This window comes from Thunnus maccoyii, chromosome 5, assembly GCF_910596095.1.
Source record: "Thunnus maccoyii chromosome 5, fThuMac1.1, whole genome shotgun sequence".
Lineage (NCBI taxonomy): Eukaryota > Metazoa > Chordata > Actinopteri > Scombriformes > Scombridae > Thunnus > Thunnus maccoyii.
This window is the reverse complement of record NC_056537.1, coordinates 33369717-33388559: the sequence shown is the minus strand read 5'-3', so window position 1 is coordinate 33388559 and position 18843 is coordinate 33369717. Positions and strand designations below refer to the sequence as shown.

The 18843-nt window shown below is 39.3% G+C and overlaps 1 protein-coding gene across 4 annotated transcripts in view; it reads right to left on the bottom strand.

Moving 5' to 3' along the window:
- Positions 1-18843, bottom strand: part of ppp6r3 (protein phosphatase 6, regulatory subunit 3) — a 33420-nt gene extending 14577 nt beyond the window's left edge. For 2 of the 4 annotated variants that reach the window (XM_042412965.1, XM_042412967.1), the window contains exons 1-16: positions 18625-18843; positions 13051-13219; positions 11304-11537; positions 10402-10588; positions 9719-9856; positions 9252-9317; positions 7967-8079; positions 7534-7647; positions 7120-7246; positions 6596-6748; positions 3845-3994; positions 3185-3249; positions 2869-2984; positions 1829-1914; positions 1209-1295; positions 274-371 (exon numbers count right to left, since the gene is read on the bottom strand). In XM_042412965.1, the coding sequence (XP_042268899.1) occupies positions 274-371; positions 1209-1295; positions 1829-1914; positions 2869-2984; positions 3185-3249; positions 3845-3994; positions 6596-6748; positions 7120-7246; positions 7534-7647; positions 7967-8079; positions 9252-9317; positions 9719-9856; positions 10402-10588; positions 11304-11530 (1727 nt within the window). In that variant the 5' untranslated portion in view covers positions 11531-11537; positions 13051-13219; positions 18625-18843. Of the gene's footprint in view, positions 1-273; positions 372-1208; positions 1296-1828; positions 1915-2868; positions 2985-3184; positions 3250-3844; positions 3995-6595; positions 6749-7119; positions 7247-7533; positions 7648-7966; positions 8080-9251; positions 9318-9718; positions 9857-10401; positions 10589-11303; positions 11538-11863; positions 11966-13050; positions 13220-18624 lie in introns of all 4 variants that reach the window. The other 2 variants (XM_042412966.1, XM_042412968.1) reach the window with 2 other exon arrangements.

The following is an 18843-nucleotide window of genomic DNA, read 5'->3' as shown; positions in this document are numbered from 1 at the left end:
CATATTAATGGGGCTGAGGATGCAGCCTTGAAGCATACCACACATCATTAATGCCTTACATGATCAGGTTTCCCATCTAGAAATGTTCAATCAGCAAAGGAGTATGAGAGGTGGTACAGATGTACTCTCTCAGTATTTGGCACAAAAATGATAACATAGGGTTTTGAAGACAGTGGCCCCTCCAGCTTTGTAATGTCTTTAGTGTCTTGTCCCTTCAGATGTTACACAGTAATATTTAGAAAGCAAGTCCAGTCATGCAGGATGAGTACTCACTCCACAACATCGTCCTGATCAGCAAACTCTTCATCATTGAAGCCGAACTGCTCAATAAAATTGGACGTCATTTGTTGCATCTGATAATCAGAAAAGGCCTGGCAAAGTCCAGGACCAACGATAATGATATAGTCTTGGCTCTACACAAAGCTGGTCATTACTTGCAGTACAGAAAATAGCAAGTCCATATATTGAGTTGTAAAAACAAAGAATGTATAACATGAATGCTAAACAAGTTAATAGAAAAAAAGCACAAACATGCATTTACAGTCAGATGCCAAATGCTTTGACATTAGTTCAAAAAATCTATTTCAAGTTTCCTTTACCACATTAGTAGTTAAGTAAATTAATTCAAAAGATAGTAGAGAGATATTTGCGTAGATTCTAACTGCAGAACCCATAGTCACAAAGTATTCTAAGTTCAAAGGCCTTTTCACAGATACATAGCCTAGGAATAAAGCATCTGAATTCTATGCATTTCAGTCAATAGGGCACCCTAGGTGGGGATTTTGATGTTCTACAATAAAAGGATACAATAATTTTTTTGTATCATTAGTCAATCTATGTAGCCTATTATGCATCCGTCAATTAGAATTGAACTTCTTAAAGCTGTCAAGGCTTCACAATTAAGTGAAACTAACAATGGAATGAGGCTTCAGTGTTTAACCACGCGTGATGTATTTTGTTCTGAGTCTTTAGTACAAATGAAGGATTTATTCTTGTCCACATAGGCCCGTCTCTTATAGCTGTTTATAGTACAGTTTCACACACTGAACTGGTTTAATCCCCATCTGAGACTACACTTACACTGCTTAAAAGCCTCCATTACATAGCTATCCATCTATACTCTAAGAAAACTTCTTTTAAGGTACTTGTTGCATCTGTGTCTATGGGCCTGCATTGTGTGTATCTGTGTTTGTGTGTTGAAGTCTTACTTGTTGTAGAGAGGAGTCCTGGTGAAAGCCGCTGTCTTTAAAGTCCACCTCATCATCGCTTGAAGAATGGATGTGGTGTGTGTTCACCTTGAGAAAAGAAACCATGAAATTGCCTTCATATATGAGTAACTTGTAGAGGAAATGTTTTATGTAATGTGGTACATAAAGAGGTTGGTGGTAGAGGTGGTATTTGACTTCAAGTCAAACTATGGCTTTATAGATCACATCTAAAAACAAAGAAAGCAAAAGAAACAGTCTGTCCACCACCTCAGTATGCATTCAGTCCTAACATGGTGTAATTAAATAAATCTGTCTTCATACTATGTTTGTACTGTGAATCCTGGTCTTAATCTTTATGAAAATATTAAGTACAGTCCATGAGTATTTAGATACATTTAGATTTAGTTTTACTCACAACACTGAGTAACACAGCACTTTACACTTCATTACTGTTTCATTTAAAATCCAATGGACTGCAGGAGTAATGCAATGAAAAATGTGTGATGACTAGATTGTGATGACTAATCTCTGACATGTGATGACTAGATTGTACATTCAACATAGGATGACATAAATCAGGCAACTTGACAACACTGTTCACTGTGCTTGTGGTAACTCACCAGGTCGACAGTGTTTCTCTTGTTTGTGTCAGCCAGCTGCCCAGAAATAAAGGCCTCCCATTTCTCTCTGTCCTCCGCTGGGAGCTCTGTGTCACACACACATAGAGTTCATATATACTCGATCTTCATATACTGCACATTTAACTCAACTGTTAAAGAAGGCTGCTCTCAAGCTCATGTTGGATCCAATCATTTTAACAAATAATAAAGACATGCTAAGCCCAGAGTGAAGTGATGTCACAGGTAGATTTCCACCCAGCTTCTGTCTACATGGGAACTTCACACACACAACACAATCTAGTGTCAGCTGTCTGACAGTGGAAGAAAAAGCAGGGTTCTACAATGCCAGTATTTCACTCGCATTTGCCCCTAAAAATATATATGTACAAACTGGAAAAATAATTCACGAGCACAGTGTGCAAGTGAAGATTAGAACCTACTGTAATATTGTAGCGTATCAGCTGAATACAAGACAACTGTGATGTCATTAAACATGAGCAGAATGTGAAGTGGTAACATCATCTCAAGCCTACAGAACAGCCATTTACTGGTGGTTGCAGATAGATTGACCACCAGTTCCCGAAAAGAATAGCCCAAAATATCTGGTCGTTTAAAACGACCCTTTTTTACTCGCATGCAAACACGTAGCATTTCCTGTAGCTGCTACACAATAAAAGCCTACCACTGGTTTGCCGATGGCAAGCTTTTAACCTCTTCCACGCCTGCCCCCCTACCACAGACCCATTTTTGTGGGGGACAGGAGATCTTTAAGGGAGAGACAGCAGGTCGACAGTATATGCCACATAGATGTGGTATACATCATCTGAAAGTTGGGAACCTGAAGTTTAATTTGAGATGCAGCTCAGCACTGTGTCAAGTGTTTCTAGTACTAAATCTGTAATAAACACTGTGTGTTGGTTAGGTGCCTATTCAAATTTTGAAAGTTTAGAGTGTATAAGGGCTTAGAATATTATAATGCAACATTTAGCCCTGAAAAGATAAAGCAAATGAGCTTGATAGATGGGAAGGAGAGATATTACCAGAGATGAGCTGTTGTATCTGCGGTCCGTTAGGGCCTTTGTCACAGTTATGAACTATAGAGTTGGCTATTCTGGTGAGGTGACCCATGTAACCTCGTCGCCGACCACCTTCCGCCCTAAAACACACAAACACATCGATAAAATTAAGATATGACTTTAATCACTAAAGCCAAGCATAACTTTCATAGTAAAGGAGCAAAAGACTTTGGTTTGTTGTTTATTCTACACTAATGACAACAAAACAAAACACTGTTACATGCTGACAAAGTTACTTATGGTCTCATTTGCAGCTTTGATCAAAGAGCAAAATACTCACTGTTCTTTCTCATTGGAGCTCCAGGCTTCTACGATTCTCTGTATAAACTGGCACTTTTGAAACAGCTGATGGAGAGACATACAACAAAATTACAAACTACTTGTTTGGTGTGCCTACTATGTAGTGCATACTGCTGCTGCATCTGCATTGATGCACACAAACTCCTACAGTATATTATCATTAAACCTTCACTAAAAGCATATTTTGCTCATTGTTATAAGCTGAGTTTCTCAAGACAAAGTCTGTAGTAAGTACAATATACAGTCCCAAAAATATACAGATCATACCACAGAAATATACAGATCACCTAGGATACTTGTGAACATGTGATTCAGCATTTACCTGCTACATAAGGGTTAATGTCATTACTTTACATTGGTCCACATTCTGCCCAACAGTTCAAGTTTAAATAAAACTCAGCACCGGTTTTTTGTGACTGCCAGCAAATTATAGCATTACCAAAATAATTGTGTTGTTCAAATACTGAATGTTCAGCTGAGACACACTTTTTTAAACGGTTGCCCAGACCTAAACATTGACAACAAGGAAACATTACAGAATTGTAAAAATTGTAAAAAAAAAATAAAATAAAATAAAATAAAATAAATATATATATATATATATGTAAATGTTTCTTTTTCTCTAGAATTCTTGTCTTACATGTTTGATGAGGATGCTCTCTCTTGCATGTTCCTGCTCTGTGTCTGGCTGGATGTCAGTGGGGGCAGGGGGCATAGCCAGAATCATGGCTGTGCAGATCTCCACCTGAATGTGGAGGAAGTTGTTCCAGATGTATTTGAAATACATATCCTGTGAAGCAAAAGGACGCAAGTTAATTGTTTTAAACAACTTTTCTTCAGCACAGTGTCATAAGTCATGTATCAAAGTTTGAAGCCGACACCATTAACACCCTCGGAGGAGATAATGTTTGTTCGGGAGCCAAAATTGAGGAAAAGTCTTATTTTGAAAGGCTAATTGCGGACTTCCTGTTGGATTTAGGTCAGGGGTATCAGTGTACGATTTGTAGGTCTTGATGAGACGAATAATTGAGTTTTAGTTTGATCTCTCTATGACATTCCTACCGGCCGTGGCGGCCATTTTAGTTACATAGGTGGCGCTAGAGAGCACATTATGGCACTTTAGCGGTTAATTTTTACATTTTAATTATATTTTTCACCAGACCTGATGTGCGTGCCAAATTTGGTGAGTTTTTGAGCATGTTTAGGGGGTCAAATTTAGGTCTGAAGTGGCGGAATAATAAAGAAAGAAAGTAAGAAACAAACACACGTAAAACAATAGGGCCTTTGCCCTTTGGGCTTGGGCCTTAATTAAACTCTTAAATGTCAGTTATAACTGCTCTATAAAACCAAGTGTATTTATAACTACAGTACAGCAGGTCAAAGTTTAAGCTGGAGACAGACATGGTTATTAACTTTGTTTACTTTTTTTTAACATCCAGATAAGTCCAGAGTTCAGTTCGTACTGATGACTTGTGTGGTTGCCTTATGCGCTCTGTTGTAAAGCTGTTTTGAGCAGTCACCCATAACCAGATGTCAGGATTGCATTTCCTTAATAAATCAATATAACTCATAGAAGATAAAAATGATAGCCAAAACAACCCTTGTCATTTTTGTACTGAAGCTACTGATCACTCCTGTCTCTCATTAGTATGGCTTTCAAGAGAGATGTTAATAATAACGCAAAGCAACACCAACAACACAACATACACTTTGTGCTACTGTAAAACAATGTCACTTCATCTACAACTTGAATTTGTGTTCACATGCACACACACATCTGCAATGTACTAATAATATTTTCTAAAAGCTAGGATCACAATGTTCATGTGAACTAGAAATACTGCCTCAAAGTTATATGCCTCCACCAGCCAGTTGTGATGTAGTTTTCGTTTGTGAAAGCTGTCCAGCAGTCGGTGGTCAGAGCTAGTTTGAGCCCATCCTTCTTCTCCTCAAAGTGATTTTCAATGCATTTAGTCCAGCTCTTTCAATCCTTCACCCTCTACCACGATGATTGGCAGCATATTGGTCTCAATCATTTGGCACACCAATTGGATGATGGCCTTGGACCGGTGCACATCACACTTTCTCCCCGCAGCTAGCAGTGATGTGATCTTTGGCTGCAAATGCGAGCCATCCTCGGACATGGCAGCCAGTTGCTTATTCTTAATGTGGTACAGCATAGTGCTAGTACCGTATTTTCCTAAATATAAGGTGGCCGTGACTATAAGATGACTCCTGATGTTGTGAACACGTAATTGTCTATCCGTTAGCGGAGTGTGTATACAAATTAACCAATAGACCGACATACGTAACCAGTCAAAAATATTCTCGGCGGTAAACCAATTAACAGTTAACTGTTGACATCCCTAGTCCAGAATCATATAATATTTGTAGTGAAGACTTTGAAGGAATTTAATGAAAGATATTAAATGTATTTTCCTTATATGTGTTCACATGCTTGGCCAATAAAGCTGATTCTGACAGAACACAAAGCCTCAGATATGGATGTTGCTGCAAAGAAGCTACAAATTCTAAAACATGGATGCCTAACACACACATCTTCAACCCGGCAGCACAGAAGATCTACAATCACCACAGTTTCAAGGTGAGAACCAAGATTAGTGTCACCAATTCAGTATCCAACCAAATGTAAAATATAGTAACAATCTCCCCTTCTGTTCCTGAGTTATGGCTTTGAATAATGGCCAGAACAGTGTTTTTGCAGATCATCATGATGTCACAGTGAAGTTGACCTTTGACCTTTTGGATATTAAATGTCATCATTTTATCCTATTAGATATTTGTGTGAAACTTTGTCATAATTAGCGCATGAATTCTTGAGTTATGGCCAAAAACGTGTTTTGTGAGGTCGCAGTGCCCTTGACCTTTGACCACAAAATTCTAATCAGTTCATCCTTGAGTCCAAGTGGACTTTTGTGCCCATGCTCTGTGTGGTTGAAGCATCTGGTCCATAGCTGAATAACGTGTATTTAATGTATAATGATGACAGTTTGCAGGTGGCGCAGGTTTTATTTAGTTTCATTATTCTTGCCCAGTTGTCTTAAAAATATGAAAAATATGATGATGAAAAACAAAAAGAAAAGGCCATATTGCCCAGCCCTAAGCTGTACTTGTGTGCAAGTGCTGTTTTCTTTTATACGGGACAGAGAGTTAAAATACACAAAACAAAACAACTAACTGATTAACTGAGAAAATAATCGACAGATTAATCGTTAGTTGCAGCCCTAAATGGAGCACTGACCACAGAGAAAAAAATGAGTGAAAATGGCCCAAAACAAATACCAAATACAGATAGTAGCTTCAATCCAAAAATGGGCAAGATCATGTTTTCTGATTGGGAGTAATTATATGAGAAAAATGAAGTACTCACTAGTATGACTCCCAGTGTGTTGAGGTTAATGAGCTCTGTGTTGATGCTGTGTGTGTTGCTCTGCAACAGACTGGCCACCAGTCTGACCACATTGAGCCTGGTGTTGCCCACAGGAGGGTCCAGCACCCCCCACGTCGTCTTCATCACATTCTTCTGTTAGCGGAGAATAAACACTGCTCAGTGCATACACAACTGACAGGGATATATCCATACTAATTACTCAGTGCTTATAGTACATGGTAGAGGACCCTCTGTCACACACTGATTCTGTGCCTGGACCATCTGTCAGCTTCAGCTACGTTCTAAAAAAAGTTTTACTGCTACTAAACATTCTGCCGCATCAAGAACAACACTGATGTTTACAAGGGTTGGACAAAATATACTAATTCAAACTTAACTGAAAGCAGCTGACAAAAGCTGAAAATAGTTTGGACTAAAAGGATTAAGTAGCTGCAGACTGCAACCTTGTAACTTCAATCTACAAACTTTAAAAATGTCTACAGCTTTCTCTATGTGGTTTTTACCTTTGGGGGTTCCAGTAGCAGCTGGTGAAAGTCTTTGAGTCGGGGTCTCACAGCCTCCAGGATGCTGTGGTTGACTGAGAATGAAGGGTGGGACATCCCAGGGGGGCACTCCATATGACCCTCAAACCTACAACAGAGAAAGTCATAACCTAATGAACAATCTCATCGTCTTTCAGACTGTCATAGGAATCTGATATTGAAGCATGTATGTATACAGTGTTTCCCCTTAACCTGCATCAAAGCTGTAGGAACATTTATGGTAGCGATGGGGGTGGGGTGAGTCAACATAAAAGTGTGAATGGTTTGGTGAATTCAGGATGTATTTGTAATAGTTTTTGATGTGTTTACTCATTTATATATGTATATCCAATGTCAAATTAAAATATAACTAATGGCAGGGGCAACAGTACGTACGCTGGTCTCCTTGTCTCAAACAATGTGAGAAGGATCTGGATAACACTGACAATTGCAGAATCATTCTTCTCCTTGTCGAAGATATTAGAGAGCAGCTGCTCCACCGTCTCCTGCCTGAAGAGGACAGACAAAGATGAAGGTTTCAAAGTCACTTACCACATCAGTGGGGCAGAGTTTGATTTCAACAGCCCACTAGGTAAAAATGACAAAACAATGCAAAATAAACTGAAGAAAAGCAAAAATAGTGAGCAAATAAAAGCTAATTGAAAGTCACTGGTGCAGTTATTAGAACCCAAAGAATGTTTTATAAGCATCAATACATAAAAGTAATGGTCAAAGGTCAGGTCACAGTCACAAACATCAGAAAAAAATACCCATGTTTGTTCTGTACAATACTGACTGGTACAGCTGCTGTAGGTTAATAAATGCATACTTTTCAAGTGTGGACAGTAGTGGGTCGGGCTCTGAGCAGCCCTGGACCTGGAACATCTGGTCTCTGCTCAGTCTGATGATCTCACACAGCGACTGGGAGGCATTGGAGTGTCTCTGTGAAGAGAGGTGCATGAAAAGGAGAAATAAGACAAGGAAAGGACACAAGGAAGTGGGAAGAATGCAGGCCGTCTATACAGCCAACAAACGCCATGTCTGAAAGATCTATTTACATCAAAAACAAGTGTACAAACAAGTACTGTTCCACTCACTTCACCCTAATCACAAAAAGCTTCTTTCTACTTACCACTAGTGGCATGTAGCCATGCAGATAGTTTTTTTTTTTTTTTCAAGATTATGAGATTTCCACTGCCACCTCAATCCAGTGGAGGTGAATGGAATTTTGTTTGTGGTGCTCACAGAATTGAAAATCTTAACAGCAACTAGTCTTTCAGGAATCTATGAACTGTTTTCATTATAAACTATCTTCTCATAAGGTAAGAAACTATGCAAACTGTCAACACCAAGGAACCGGGACATTGTTTCTAGAAAGAGACATTGCTGTTGAGGAATACTTCATTTAATAGTCACCAAATTTAGTATATATTTGGATGAAAAGACAAAAAATAATGTTTTTTAATATGCCATATTTTCCATTATAATTTCCTATAGGCAAAATGATTTATCAGATTGGCCATTATTCTGTTCTTGAGTCTTGACTCAATCCTTCAATCACAGCCCTGATATTCCTGAAGAGATTTAACATAAACAGGAGTATTTATCTTAGTGCGCATCCAGATCAAGAGTAACAATGTCTTGTAAGATAACATCTATCTGCAGGGCTCATTATCGAGATTTTTGTAATTTGGGTGAACTGATCCTTAGGCCTGGGACACACTGCCTGCGTAAACTAAATATAATTGAAATTTATAATGAAATGATATGAAACGTTCTGTTATTGATGGCCATCATCAAGGTCAAACTCTATGTAGAAAGATAGAGCTGGCAGTAGTAGCTCCGCAGCAGCAAAGCTGTCTGTGTGGACACCGCACACATGCAAGCCACAGCAGTTCAGCTATGCACATACGCCACACAGGTAGAGGTAGGCTGTGTGTCCCAGGCTGTAAATGTAGAACTGGACATGCAAATTATCTAAGTTATTTCTAATATATATTAATGCTGTCAAAGCTTAAAATAATAAATTAATGAAATTGTTGGTTCATCCAGAGCCCACGGGGGACTTTAATATCCTGGAGGCCAATGGAAGACAACACTGGTGTGAAACTCACATCCTCATCTTGAGAAGGTTGTACCATGTCCACCAGTCTCTGAATCACCTTCTCTTCGTTCAGCCACTGAAAAGAGACAGAGCACAGAGATGGTCAGCAAAGCACAAAATATTATGAGGGAAACCGAGATAACAGGACCTTTTAAATATGGAAGTAAATGGGATATGTTTATAAATTCACTATGATCTTCAATGGAGCAAGCATGAAAATGTATTAAATTACAACAAAACAAAAATAATAGAGAGGCTTCATGTTGTCAATTATCTTTTGTACAGCACAATCTAAATGACACCAGTTCTCAACATATGTTTACTGAGCCATGCCAGATCACAATGAGCAAAATGGAATTTGTAGTCTTGCTCTTGTGGGTTGTGATGGTCCAAATTAATTTTAAATTGCTTGATAAGTGAACAGATGGGGGAGATCATATTTTAGCACAGCTGAGAAGGTGTTGTCCCACTACTCACGTTTAGAACATCCTGTCGTAGCTGTTGTGGTTCAATGCAGGTGAGCATTCTGAGCAGCAGGTCCATGATGGCAGATGTCCCAATGTGTTTGATCATCAAGTCTACAAAGTCCTCGCGCTTCCGCAGAAAATCCACTATCTACACACACGGACAAACAAACCATACACGTCTTAATATCTGGTATTCTGGTAAAGTAGAAAGAATTCAGTGCACATGACCTGATTACTGCTAATTAGGGTTGGGCAATATATCGATATCCTGATATGAGAATAGATATTGTCTTAGATTTTGGATATTGTAATATGGCTTAAGCATTGTCTTTTCCTGATTTTAAAGGCTGCATTACAGTACAGTCATGTAATTTGTAATGTGTAATTTTTAATTTTCTTACCAGACTGTTCTATTATGTGCCTTTACCCACTTAGTCATTATATCCATATTACTAATGATTATTTATCAAAAATTTCATTGTGTAAATATTTTGTGAATGCACCAATAGTCATCCCTACAATACTGTCGCAATATCAATAAAGGTATTTGGTCTAAAATATCATTATATTTGATTTTGTCCATATCGCCCAATCCTACTACTAATCATTATATTTTGGTATTGTTCATATCACATGAGATGACCCCTGGTATAGCATCCTGACCTCAGATACAACATCTTATCACAGGCTCACCTGTTCAGGCTTGCGTCCTATGAGAATGGACAGGACTTTGGAGAAGAAGCTGGCCAGAAGTGGGTTGAGAGGCGGCTCATTCTGGAGGAAGCCATACAGTTTCATCAGCAGTTTTTCATCTTCTCCCAGTCTGTCATTGATCTGGCCCACATCTGATGTAAGCAGCTCACAGGATATGTTGGGATACCTGGGAAAAACAAAAGTGTGCTAATTTTTCAAATACAACATTTATAATACTGTGACACCATGTTTACACTGGACAAACCACCACCATATGCTGTACATTTGTCATGATAGAAACAAGAGATGTGAAATACTCACTACTGTAACAAAATGCTGATAGATGAATTGTTGTGAAGTAGGAAATAAGTATAATTGGGTCTGACCCCTGATGCTACATTTCAGGTCAAGAGACTTTGATGGATCTGATCAGCTTTGGATTCTCAATAAGATGTAGTACTTCGTACTTCAAACATTTTTTGTAAAACAAATAACAGCTACAAAAAGCCTGGAGGCTTACAATTTATTCATGTCTGGCTGAAAAACAAATAGACAAAAATATCTGTCAAATAGAGCTGGGTATTGTTTGAAAGTATTCTACTAAGTATTCTACTTGTGTTGTTATGATCTGCTGAGTTTCAGCAACAACATCAAAAGTATATTGATATATTGATTGATTACTGATTCGGTTTAAAATGAAAAAACAGAGAAAAGAGAAGCTGTGACCAGAATATGTTTTGAGTTTTTGCATAAAAAATTACAATTATCAAAATGGTTGCAGATTTTCTTAATCAAACAATCATTGTAGGTCTAGGAAATTGCTTAGTATTTACAGATTTAAAATTGGAGGAACCAGGTCCTTTAGTTTCACCCCCCTGATCCTTTGCACCACTTTCTCTTACTTGTATTTAACCTTCTCCTCAACATCAGTACAGGGTTCCTGTGTGATGAAGGTGACCAGGTCCTCCATGCACTGTGGTCTCAGCAGGAAGTCAACCAGTTTGTGGTTCTGGGCCTTGCACTCCTGCAGGACGTCGTCCTCATCCATGACCTCTGTCAGCGTCACATCCTCCTTCTCTAGCAGCGTGTCAATGTGGGACGTGGTGTGGAGGTCAAATTTCCAAAACATGTTGGCTCTAAAAAGATCACATGGAAAAACAGCATATATAGGGCTAGGCGGTATGACCAAAAATTTTTTATCATGGTAAGATTCGGGCAGTTTCACGGTATATCACGTTTTTTGGGGGGGTTTCTGGCATGACTGGGCCTTTATGTAGGTTTATGGTGGCTTATTCTACTGTCAAGAGTACATAGAGTTTACCTGAATTGCTTCAAAAGTTTGTTTCTGAGTCTGAATGAAAGTAAATACAGGAACTAGCCACTGTAGCAGCATTATGGCTAACTACATAGAAATCTATATCTGACAAGACCGTCAGGAAAGTCAACATGCAGTAACAGTTACCTCAGGGAAACTGCTGGTGTTCCTGCAGTCACTGCTCTCCTGAAGAGTTAAGGGGAAAACTTTTTCTGTAGAATGGGACCTGTTGCTGCCAGACTTGGAAATCTAGAAGTGTCCACGGATGAGAGTAATTGCCACTGTGTAAATACTACAAATGGATTTACAACATTTATCCACATTGTCGTCCTGGAGACTGTTTCACCAGAATCAACTGGATGAAAAGATCAAGGCTTGTTCAGGCAACGTTCAGCTCCATACAGTAAGAAAAATGCGATTACAACACCTAACTGTGTGAGGAACAGTATGTACGTCTCTATCATCCAGCGGTAGTCCATGAAAACTACACAATGTGTTTCTTGTCATTTTATCCTTGAAATTTGGAACTTGCAAACATGAACCACTTCATTTCATCTACTAAGTTGCAACTTCTCTAGCATGAACTATCTAGGCTATCCACAGCCTCAGACATAAACAAACCGACATGCAAACTGTCCCGGATGTAGTTCTCTAGGAAGTTAGCCATAATACTGCTACAGGCAGCTAGTTCCTGTGTTTACTTTCATTTAGATGAACAAACAAACTTTTGAAGCAAAAAATCATGTTTATTAGTAAAGCAGCAGGAGGCTGACAGAGGTTGCCCCGATAATCGTCATTACATGCAAGGCCTCGTTCGCACATTTCAATCTGAATCTCCGGAATCTCAAGAACAGAGCTACCTGGCTAGTTAGCAAGCTGTACCCAGAATGCCGTTCAGCTATGTAATTTTGTAAATGTACATTTATAAGCGTTACAAATTGTTTATGTGTCAGAAATTGCTGTGTGCCACGGTGTTTTGCACTGTTAAAGTGAGTGTGTGGTTACCCATTGTTGTGTTATACAGTTGTAACCATTGGTAAGAAGGTTAGGCAGTTAATTGGGGTCCCCTCTCAATATACTCCACCCAGCTTGACCCAGTCGTAGCGCTCTTTGCGGCAAACAATATTATATATTTTGCTGCCTTTTAAAGAGTTACAGCAATTGTTTCAGCTAAGTAATGGTATGGCGGTGTATGAAAAATTCATATCCTACAGTACATCAAAACCAGTATACTGGATGAACTTGTATACCATCAAAACCTGCTCTGCCATCAGAGATAAACAGAGTATAGTAGCTGACTACAGTGACTCATTTAAAAGCTTTCTTCTACCAACCTGAGTTTGTTGGAGTCCAGATGGCGGAGCTCAGGTTAGAAAGAGGTGTGTTCTAGTCTTTGGGAGTTGTGGCCCATTCCAGGCTAGCCGGACGGACAGACAGGCAGGCAGACAGCGGTGATGGACAGACTGACAAACAGCACACATACAGCAGTTCAACAGCACACACCTGTGAGGCGGGAGCACAGAAACAGATGTAGACATGTTGTTAAAGGAATGTTCCACTTCTTTTCATGTGGATATTACAGCAATTTTGAATATTACCTGTAATTACAAAAAGGCAAAAATTGTTCACATACGCCCGCTACTAGCAGAGAAAAGACAGTTTCTGTTTCTACCGAATACCTATAATACCCAGCACTCCTCATAAATACACGATCAGAGATGCAGCTTATTCACACACCAGGACTCACAGGTACACAGGCTAGGCATGCTAGACATCTATGATGGTTACAATGTACAACAACCAGTTTATAGCTGCCTAAATAATGGCTCTGGGAAGCATCAGGGAAAACCATGAAAATCCCCTCTTAATTCTGCTAAGTAGCACGCATTAGCAGCAACATGAAACACAGCATTCAGTGGACTCACAGACCTTGCTGCGTCACAACCAAGCTGCATACAAATATAACTACAGGTAACAGTTTAGGTAACAGATTGTAAAATATTGGAGCACACCTTTAACACTTACCTGTTTTTGCTTGGATTTCACTTCCTTTATTTACAGGCTTATGACATTGTCACTTAATACCTTAACTGTTACTTTCATTAACATGTGAGAGGTACACTGTTGTTGTTTTTTCATAGCCTTAAAACGGTAAAAAAATTACCATGGTTTACTTTCATTGATTTTGTAACTACCATTTTTATTTTTCTTATCGGATTAATATATTTTGATGGTTTTCCCACCAGGGTTCCCATCGTGCTTTGGGTGATATACACAGGAAGTAATGTTGCCATGGAGACAAGTGGCTGAATCCAAACGTGCACCCTCATGAATTGCAGAAGGTCCCATTGGACTTTTGTCATACACACCTAGCACATGTTGTCCGTGATCAATTCAAGTTGGCGAGGGTGCAGGGGCGCGAGGGGATAAAATTAGCTGAGAGATGGGAATTAAGACCTCACGTATTAGAAATGAAATCCCTGATCTCTAACTCATTTCAAGGTATTTTTCTGAATAGTTCTTAAGGTATTGATTTTAACAACTTATGAAGGATATTTGCAGGGTCTGTTGCTTTACAAGGTTGCAATAAAGATATGGTCAGAATGTGAACTTTCCCCTTCATATGAGCTGCTGAACACTTATATTATCTTCACATTATACCCTCAACTGAGAATCCTCATAAATGTGTACAATAAAAATGAAAAATGTATTCAAAAATAAATATGGTATTTATTATTTTCTTTTACACTGTCACATCCATATTGCTATAGATTATGGGTCACTTTCCAAGAGAAGTCAATACCCCAGCTAGATTCTCTGGAAGTCTGCAGAAAGTCAGCATAAGGGCCCTTGTGGACTTGATGAATTGAGGATTTGGACAGCCCATGGCATTCACTGACTTTCCAGGAACACACCCATTAAGTCTGCAAGTGTGATGAAGTCAAGACATTTGGATTCAGCCTGTGAATAGTTAGGTAAGCCCAGTGTTTTGGTTTTTTTTGCTTATTAAACTTCTGTACATATTGGTGAATCTGTCCCAATGAAAAGTCCTAAGTTTCTGAGTCCTCTGTAACCATGGATACAGATGACAATCACTGGATTACATTAAATACTATGGAGAAATCTAATGATGATTATATTTATTTACATTTATGGATGTCCTTGACGGACACAGAGATACTGCTATCACTTGAAAGAGCTAATTCCAGCAGTATGTATGTGATATCTGACTGTTTCATTAAGACTAAGTTATGACTGAGGTGTGGGATTTCTTGTGCGTATTGTGTCAATTGGATCGAAAGGGTTACGTTTTCACCAATGAATTAATATTATGCCAATAATCACTTCAACATGTACAACCTCCAGTTGCAATCAGTAAATACTAAAACAGTCTTGATAAAACTTCTTGGTTTATGGCACAGCCCATCCCCTCCAGCTAGAAACAATTAACCGTTTCACTTTACTTGCATTAAACAACATAACTGTATTCCTTAGCTTGTTTAATGAATGTTTATTGGATGCTTAGATGTCCCGAGAAAGACCATATGATTGACGACTAGCTGTGAAAGACTAAACTGACTTTGCACCCTTCGTTTGTTTGCTCTGCCAGTGTTTCCTCTATATTCATTCTGCAGCAGCACACCGCCGCTACTAAAATTTCCCACAATCATTAATATCAATGGGCTACTAATCATTTTCATTTGCACATTGTGCGAGCACAATTAAACCCTAGTTACCATGGAACTGTTTTGAGTCATCCTCTCTCTCTTCATTTTTCAAAGGACATCTACGTGAAAGGTTCTGTTATAAGAGTAGCGTAGCTCCGTCAAAGAATAGGGCAGTGCGTAATGTGTGCATAGCGAGAGTGTATTTGAGCGAGCGGCAAAATAGTGACATGAATGCAAGTGGAGCAGAGGAAAGGGAGCGGGTAAAACGTCAGTCTGGCAGTAAATGTGCAGTACAGGCTACAGTGTGTCATTTAATAAACTTTGCAGCTTCTCAAGACCAAGAAAAGTCTTGTCTGTTGTTTCCCCAACTGCTAGAAAAGTGAAGGGGGTTAACCCAGAAGTTAACAACAATGGGTTAGCCTAACCTGACCAGCCTCACTTAAAGTGGACTGACCTTTAAGGTGGACCAGCTATTCTCATTTTAGTGGCAATCTCAACCGCCCTTAAACAGAGAACAGAAAAACATCTGGCTGCTGAGTCTCTCCGAGTTTTTTTTGGAGGAGGGGAGGACATTTTTCTCTTTATTTACGTTAAAAGTAAAGTCAGACTTTGCTGTCGGCTTCCCGGCTCATTTTTAAAAAGATGAGAGAAAAAAAAAAAAGAGCACCAACAAACCAGAGAGAGAGCAGCAGTGGTCTAGCAAGCTAGAGAGTAAGTGAAAAGGTAACAAGAAAGCCGGTGAATCAGATCAATAAAATGTTATTTTATGATAACAGCGGTTATGTCCTAGAGCACAAACACACCCACATCCCCCCACACCTCCGCCCAACCCTGCAGCGATGAACTGCAACGCCTGATTTGGTCTGAATACGGTCTAAGACCAGAGATTTCTTCTTGGACCGACAACGAGGTGGAAGTGTAACTGAAAGTAACATAAGTAACAGGCTGTCGAGGCGGCGGAAAACATCACTACCTTATAGTGGCGTGACTAAGTCTTCATTTCCGCCTGTCCAGACTTTAACGCAATCCCATAGTTTTCAAACTAAAACGGAGTCAGCAGTGTTTTCAAAAGTCTCTGTTTTAGGGGTTCGAAAACACCAGAGTAGTGTGGACGCTAGGTGTAAACGTAGCAAAAGTTATGTTTTAAAACGACAATGTATTAGTGTGGATGTAGCCATAGATTATGACAATACTTTCCAGCCGCAAGCAGCAATGCAAGTCAAAGCAGCCAAGCATTGTGAGACAATGCTGCACACTATGCATGGATTCCTTAATCAGGGTGAGGGATTAAGTGAATCCTAGTTAACACAGCAAGTGTAGTAAGTGCAGAAACCTGATTTCTTGTCTATGTATATGCTTAACCAGAGCTTGTAAATGGACAGGACAGAGAATGTGAAGTTGCAGGATAAAAACAAAGATAATTACTCTATGTCTAACTACACTGGAATAAATAAGCACAAACACTGTCTAGTTTTTACATCTTATCAATACATGTAAAATTCGCAACATCCACTCTGCCAGGAAAACTTTGTGATCTCACTACTGAGTCTAATCTCTCTATGCACCAACAGAATTAACAAAAAAATCTCTTCAGTCTGTAGCCTCATATACCCAATGTCCTAATTTTAGTTTGCAAATATGATCTGGAATAGAAGACAATCCACTTACTGACCAGCTGCATGTAAACACAAGTTTTATACTAACCAGCTTATTATAATGTGTATAAAGCTGTTCTCATGTAAACACTGTGGTTGGTTGTGGACAACATATGCGCCCAAAGAGGGAATGTGAGCACTGTTGCATAAACCATATTCCTACTTATATTCAAGTAGAACAAGATGGCACCAAAAGATTGCAACAAATGTTCACTAAACATAATGGATGCTAACTACCGTGACTTCAGAACTACTGTGAACACTAAAATGTGACCATGCTGTGATAATACAAAGTTCATTTGTGTTGTTTATGCTTTAGATTCTGTCTTCCTTTTCATTTTTGTTGTATTAACTCAGCAACAGCAGTCCACCACAGGCAAAATAATTACAACTATAAAGCACGGCCATAATCAGACAAACACGTAAGACACCAAATGAAGGAATGAAATATATCCTTCTATAATACTGAAACCTTAATACAGCTAAATAACAAGTGAGACATGTACCACAGGCCAAAAGCAATAAAACACTGGGCAACCCTGCAAGCATAACACCAGTAAAACAACGTTTTATAGTTTGCCTTAACGCAGTGTCTGATTGGACACCACAATACACCAGCCACTGTAATAAGACCCTGACAGTTAAGGTAAATCTGACTGGTGTTAACAACCTACGCAGTGTGTATATTACCAGACAACAGCGTTTGCTTTGCTCAAATCAAGAGAGCCTCTATAACCTGAACACCAACAATTAGCTCAGCTATAACGTTACAGTTCATTAATATCAACTTGCTAAATCCGAATCCCAACAATAGGCCAACTGAAGACAGTTTATCTCAGAATGAAGTGGTAACTGCAAAATAAGACCATTAGCGTTACATTAGTTATAATGTGTATAATGCTATCCCAACAATCGCATGCAGTCAACGTCCGTAAAAAAAACACTGATGGCCCTGTTATATAGCTACAGTTAGTTAAACCGCACAACGTTCATAATAGCTTTAACTTCGGCTAAACATGGTTTGAAACGCCAGGAACACAACATCTGATTATACAATTTCTTGCCTGACTTGCATAAGGTAACACAGACTGACGCTACTGGCGTTTGGCTATTGAAATATTACGTTTACAGTAATGTCAATTATCCATTTAAGTTACATATCAGGGCCCAAAACAGACTACCGCTAACGCAAAAGGAACACACCGGCTCAGGCAAACCGGCTAACGTCACTAACTATCGGTGGCTATTGTTAGGTAACCTGGCCACCTAAAATCGGGATCAAACTAACGTTAACGTTAGCTGTGAAGTTAAGGCTGCTACGTCAAGTTAACCGGCAGCAGTGAGCTATGAAGCTAACGGTAATTGGCTGAGAAGTTGGCCGAATAAATAGCGTTTTATCTTCACATTACCTAAAAACATTGATAAGTTATGTTAACGTCAAGCTACCCGCGTACTAGCAAGAGGTACACGAAGTGTCTGACAGCTAAAGATGGCCAAGTATGCTTCTAGCTGGCCAGCTAACGTTAGCCGACTATGTAAAGACTGCTGGCTAATCGTCTCTTCAGCACCAGCCAAGTGTACCTACCGACAGACAACGGCAAACGACGAGTCTCCAGCATGTAGCTTATCTTGCCATTAGCCCCAAGCCTTAACAAACCCAATACAGATACAGCACGAAATTCCGGCGAGGAAAATAAAGCGTTTAAAACTGATTCTGACAGGCGCGAAAATGTATATCATCGGAGGGCACTTTTCAAGATGGCGGTTCCGTCAACTTCAGCGACCCCTTCCCTTCCCCCACTAC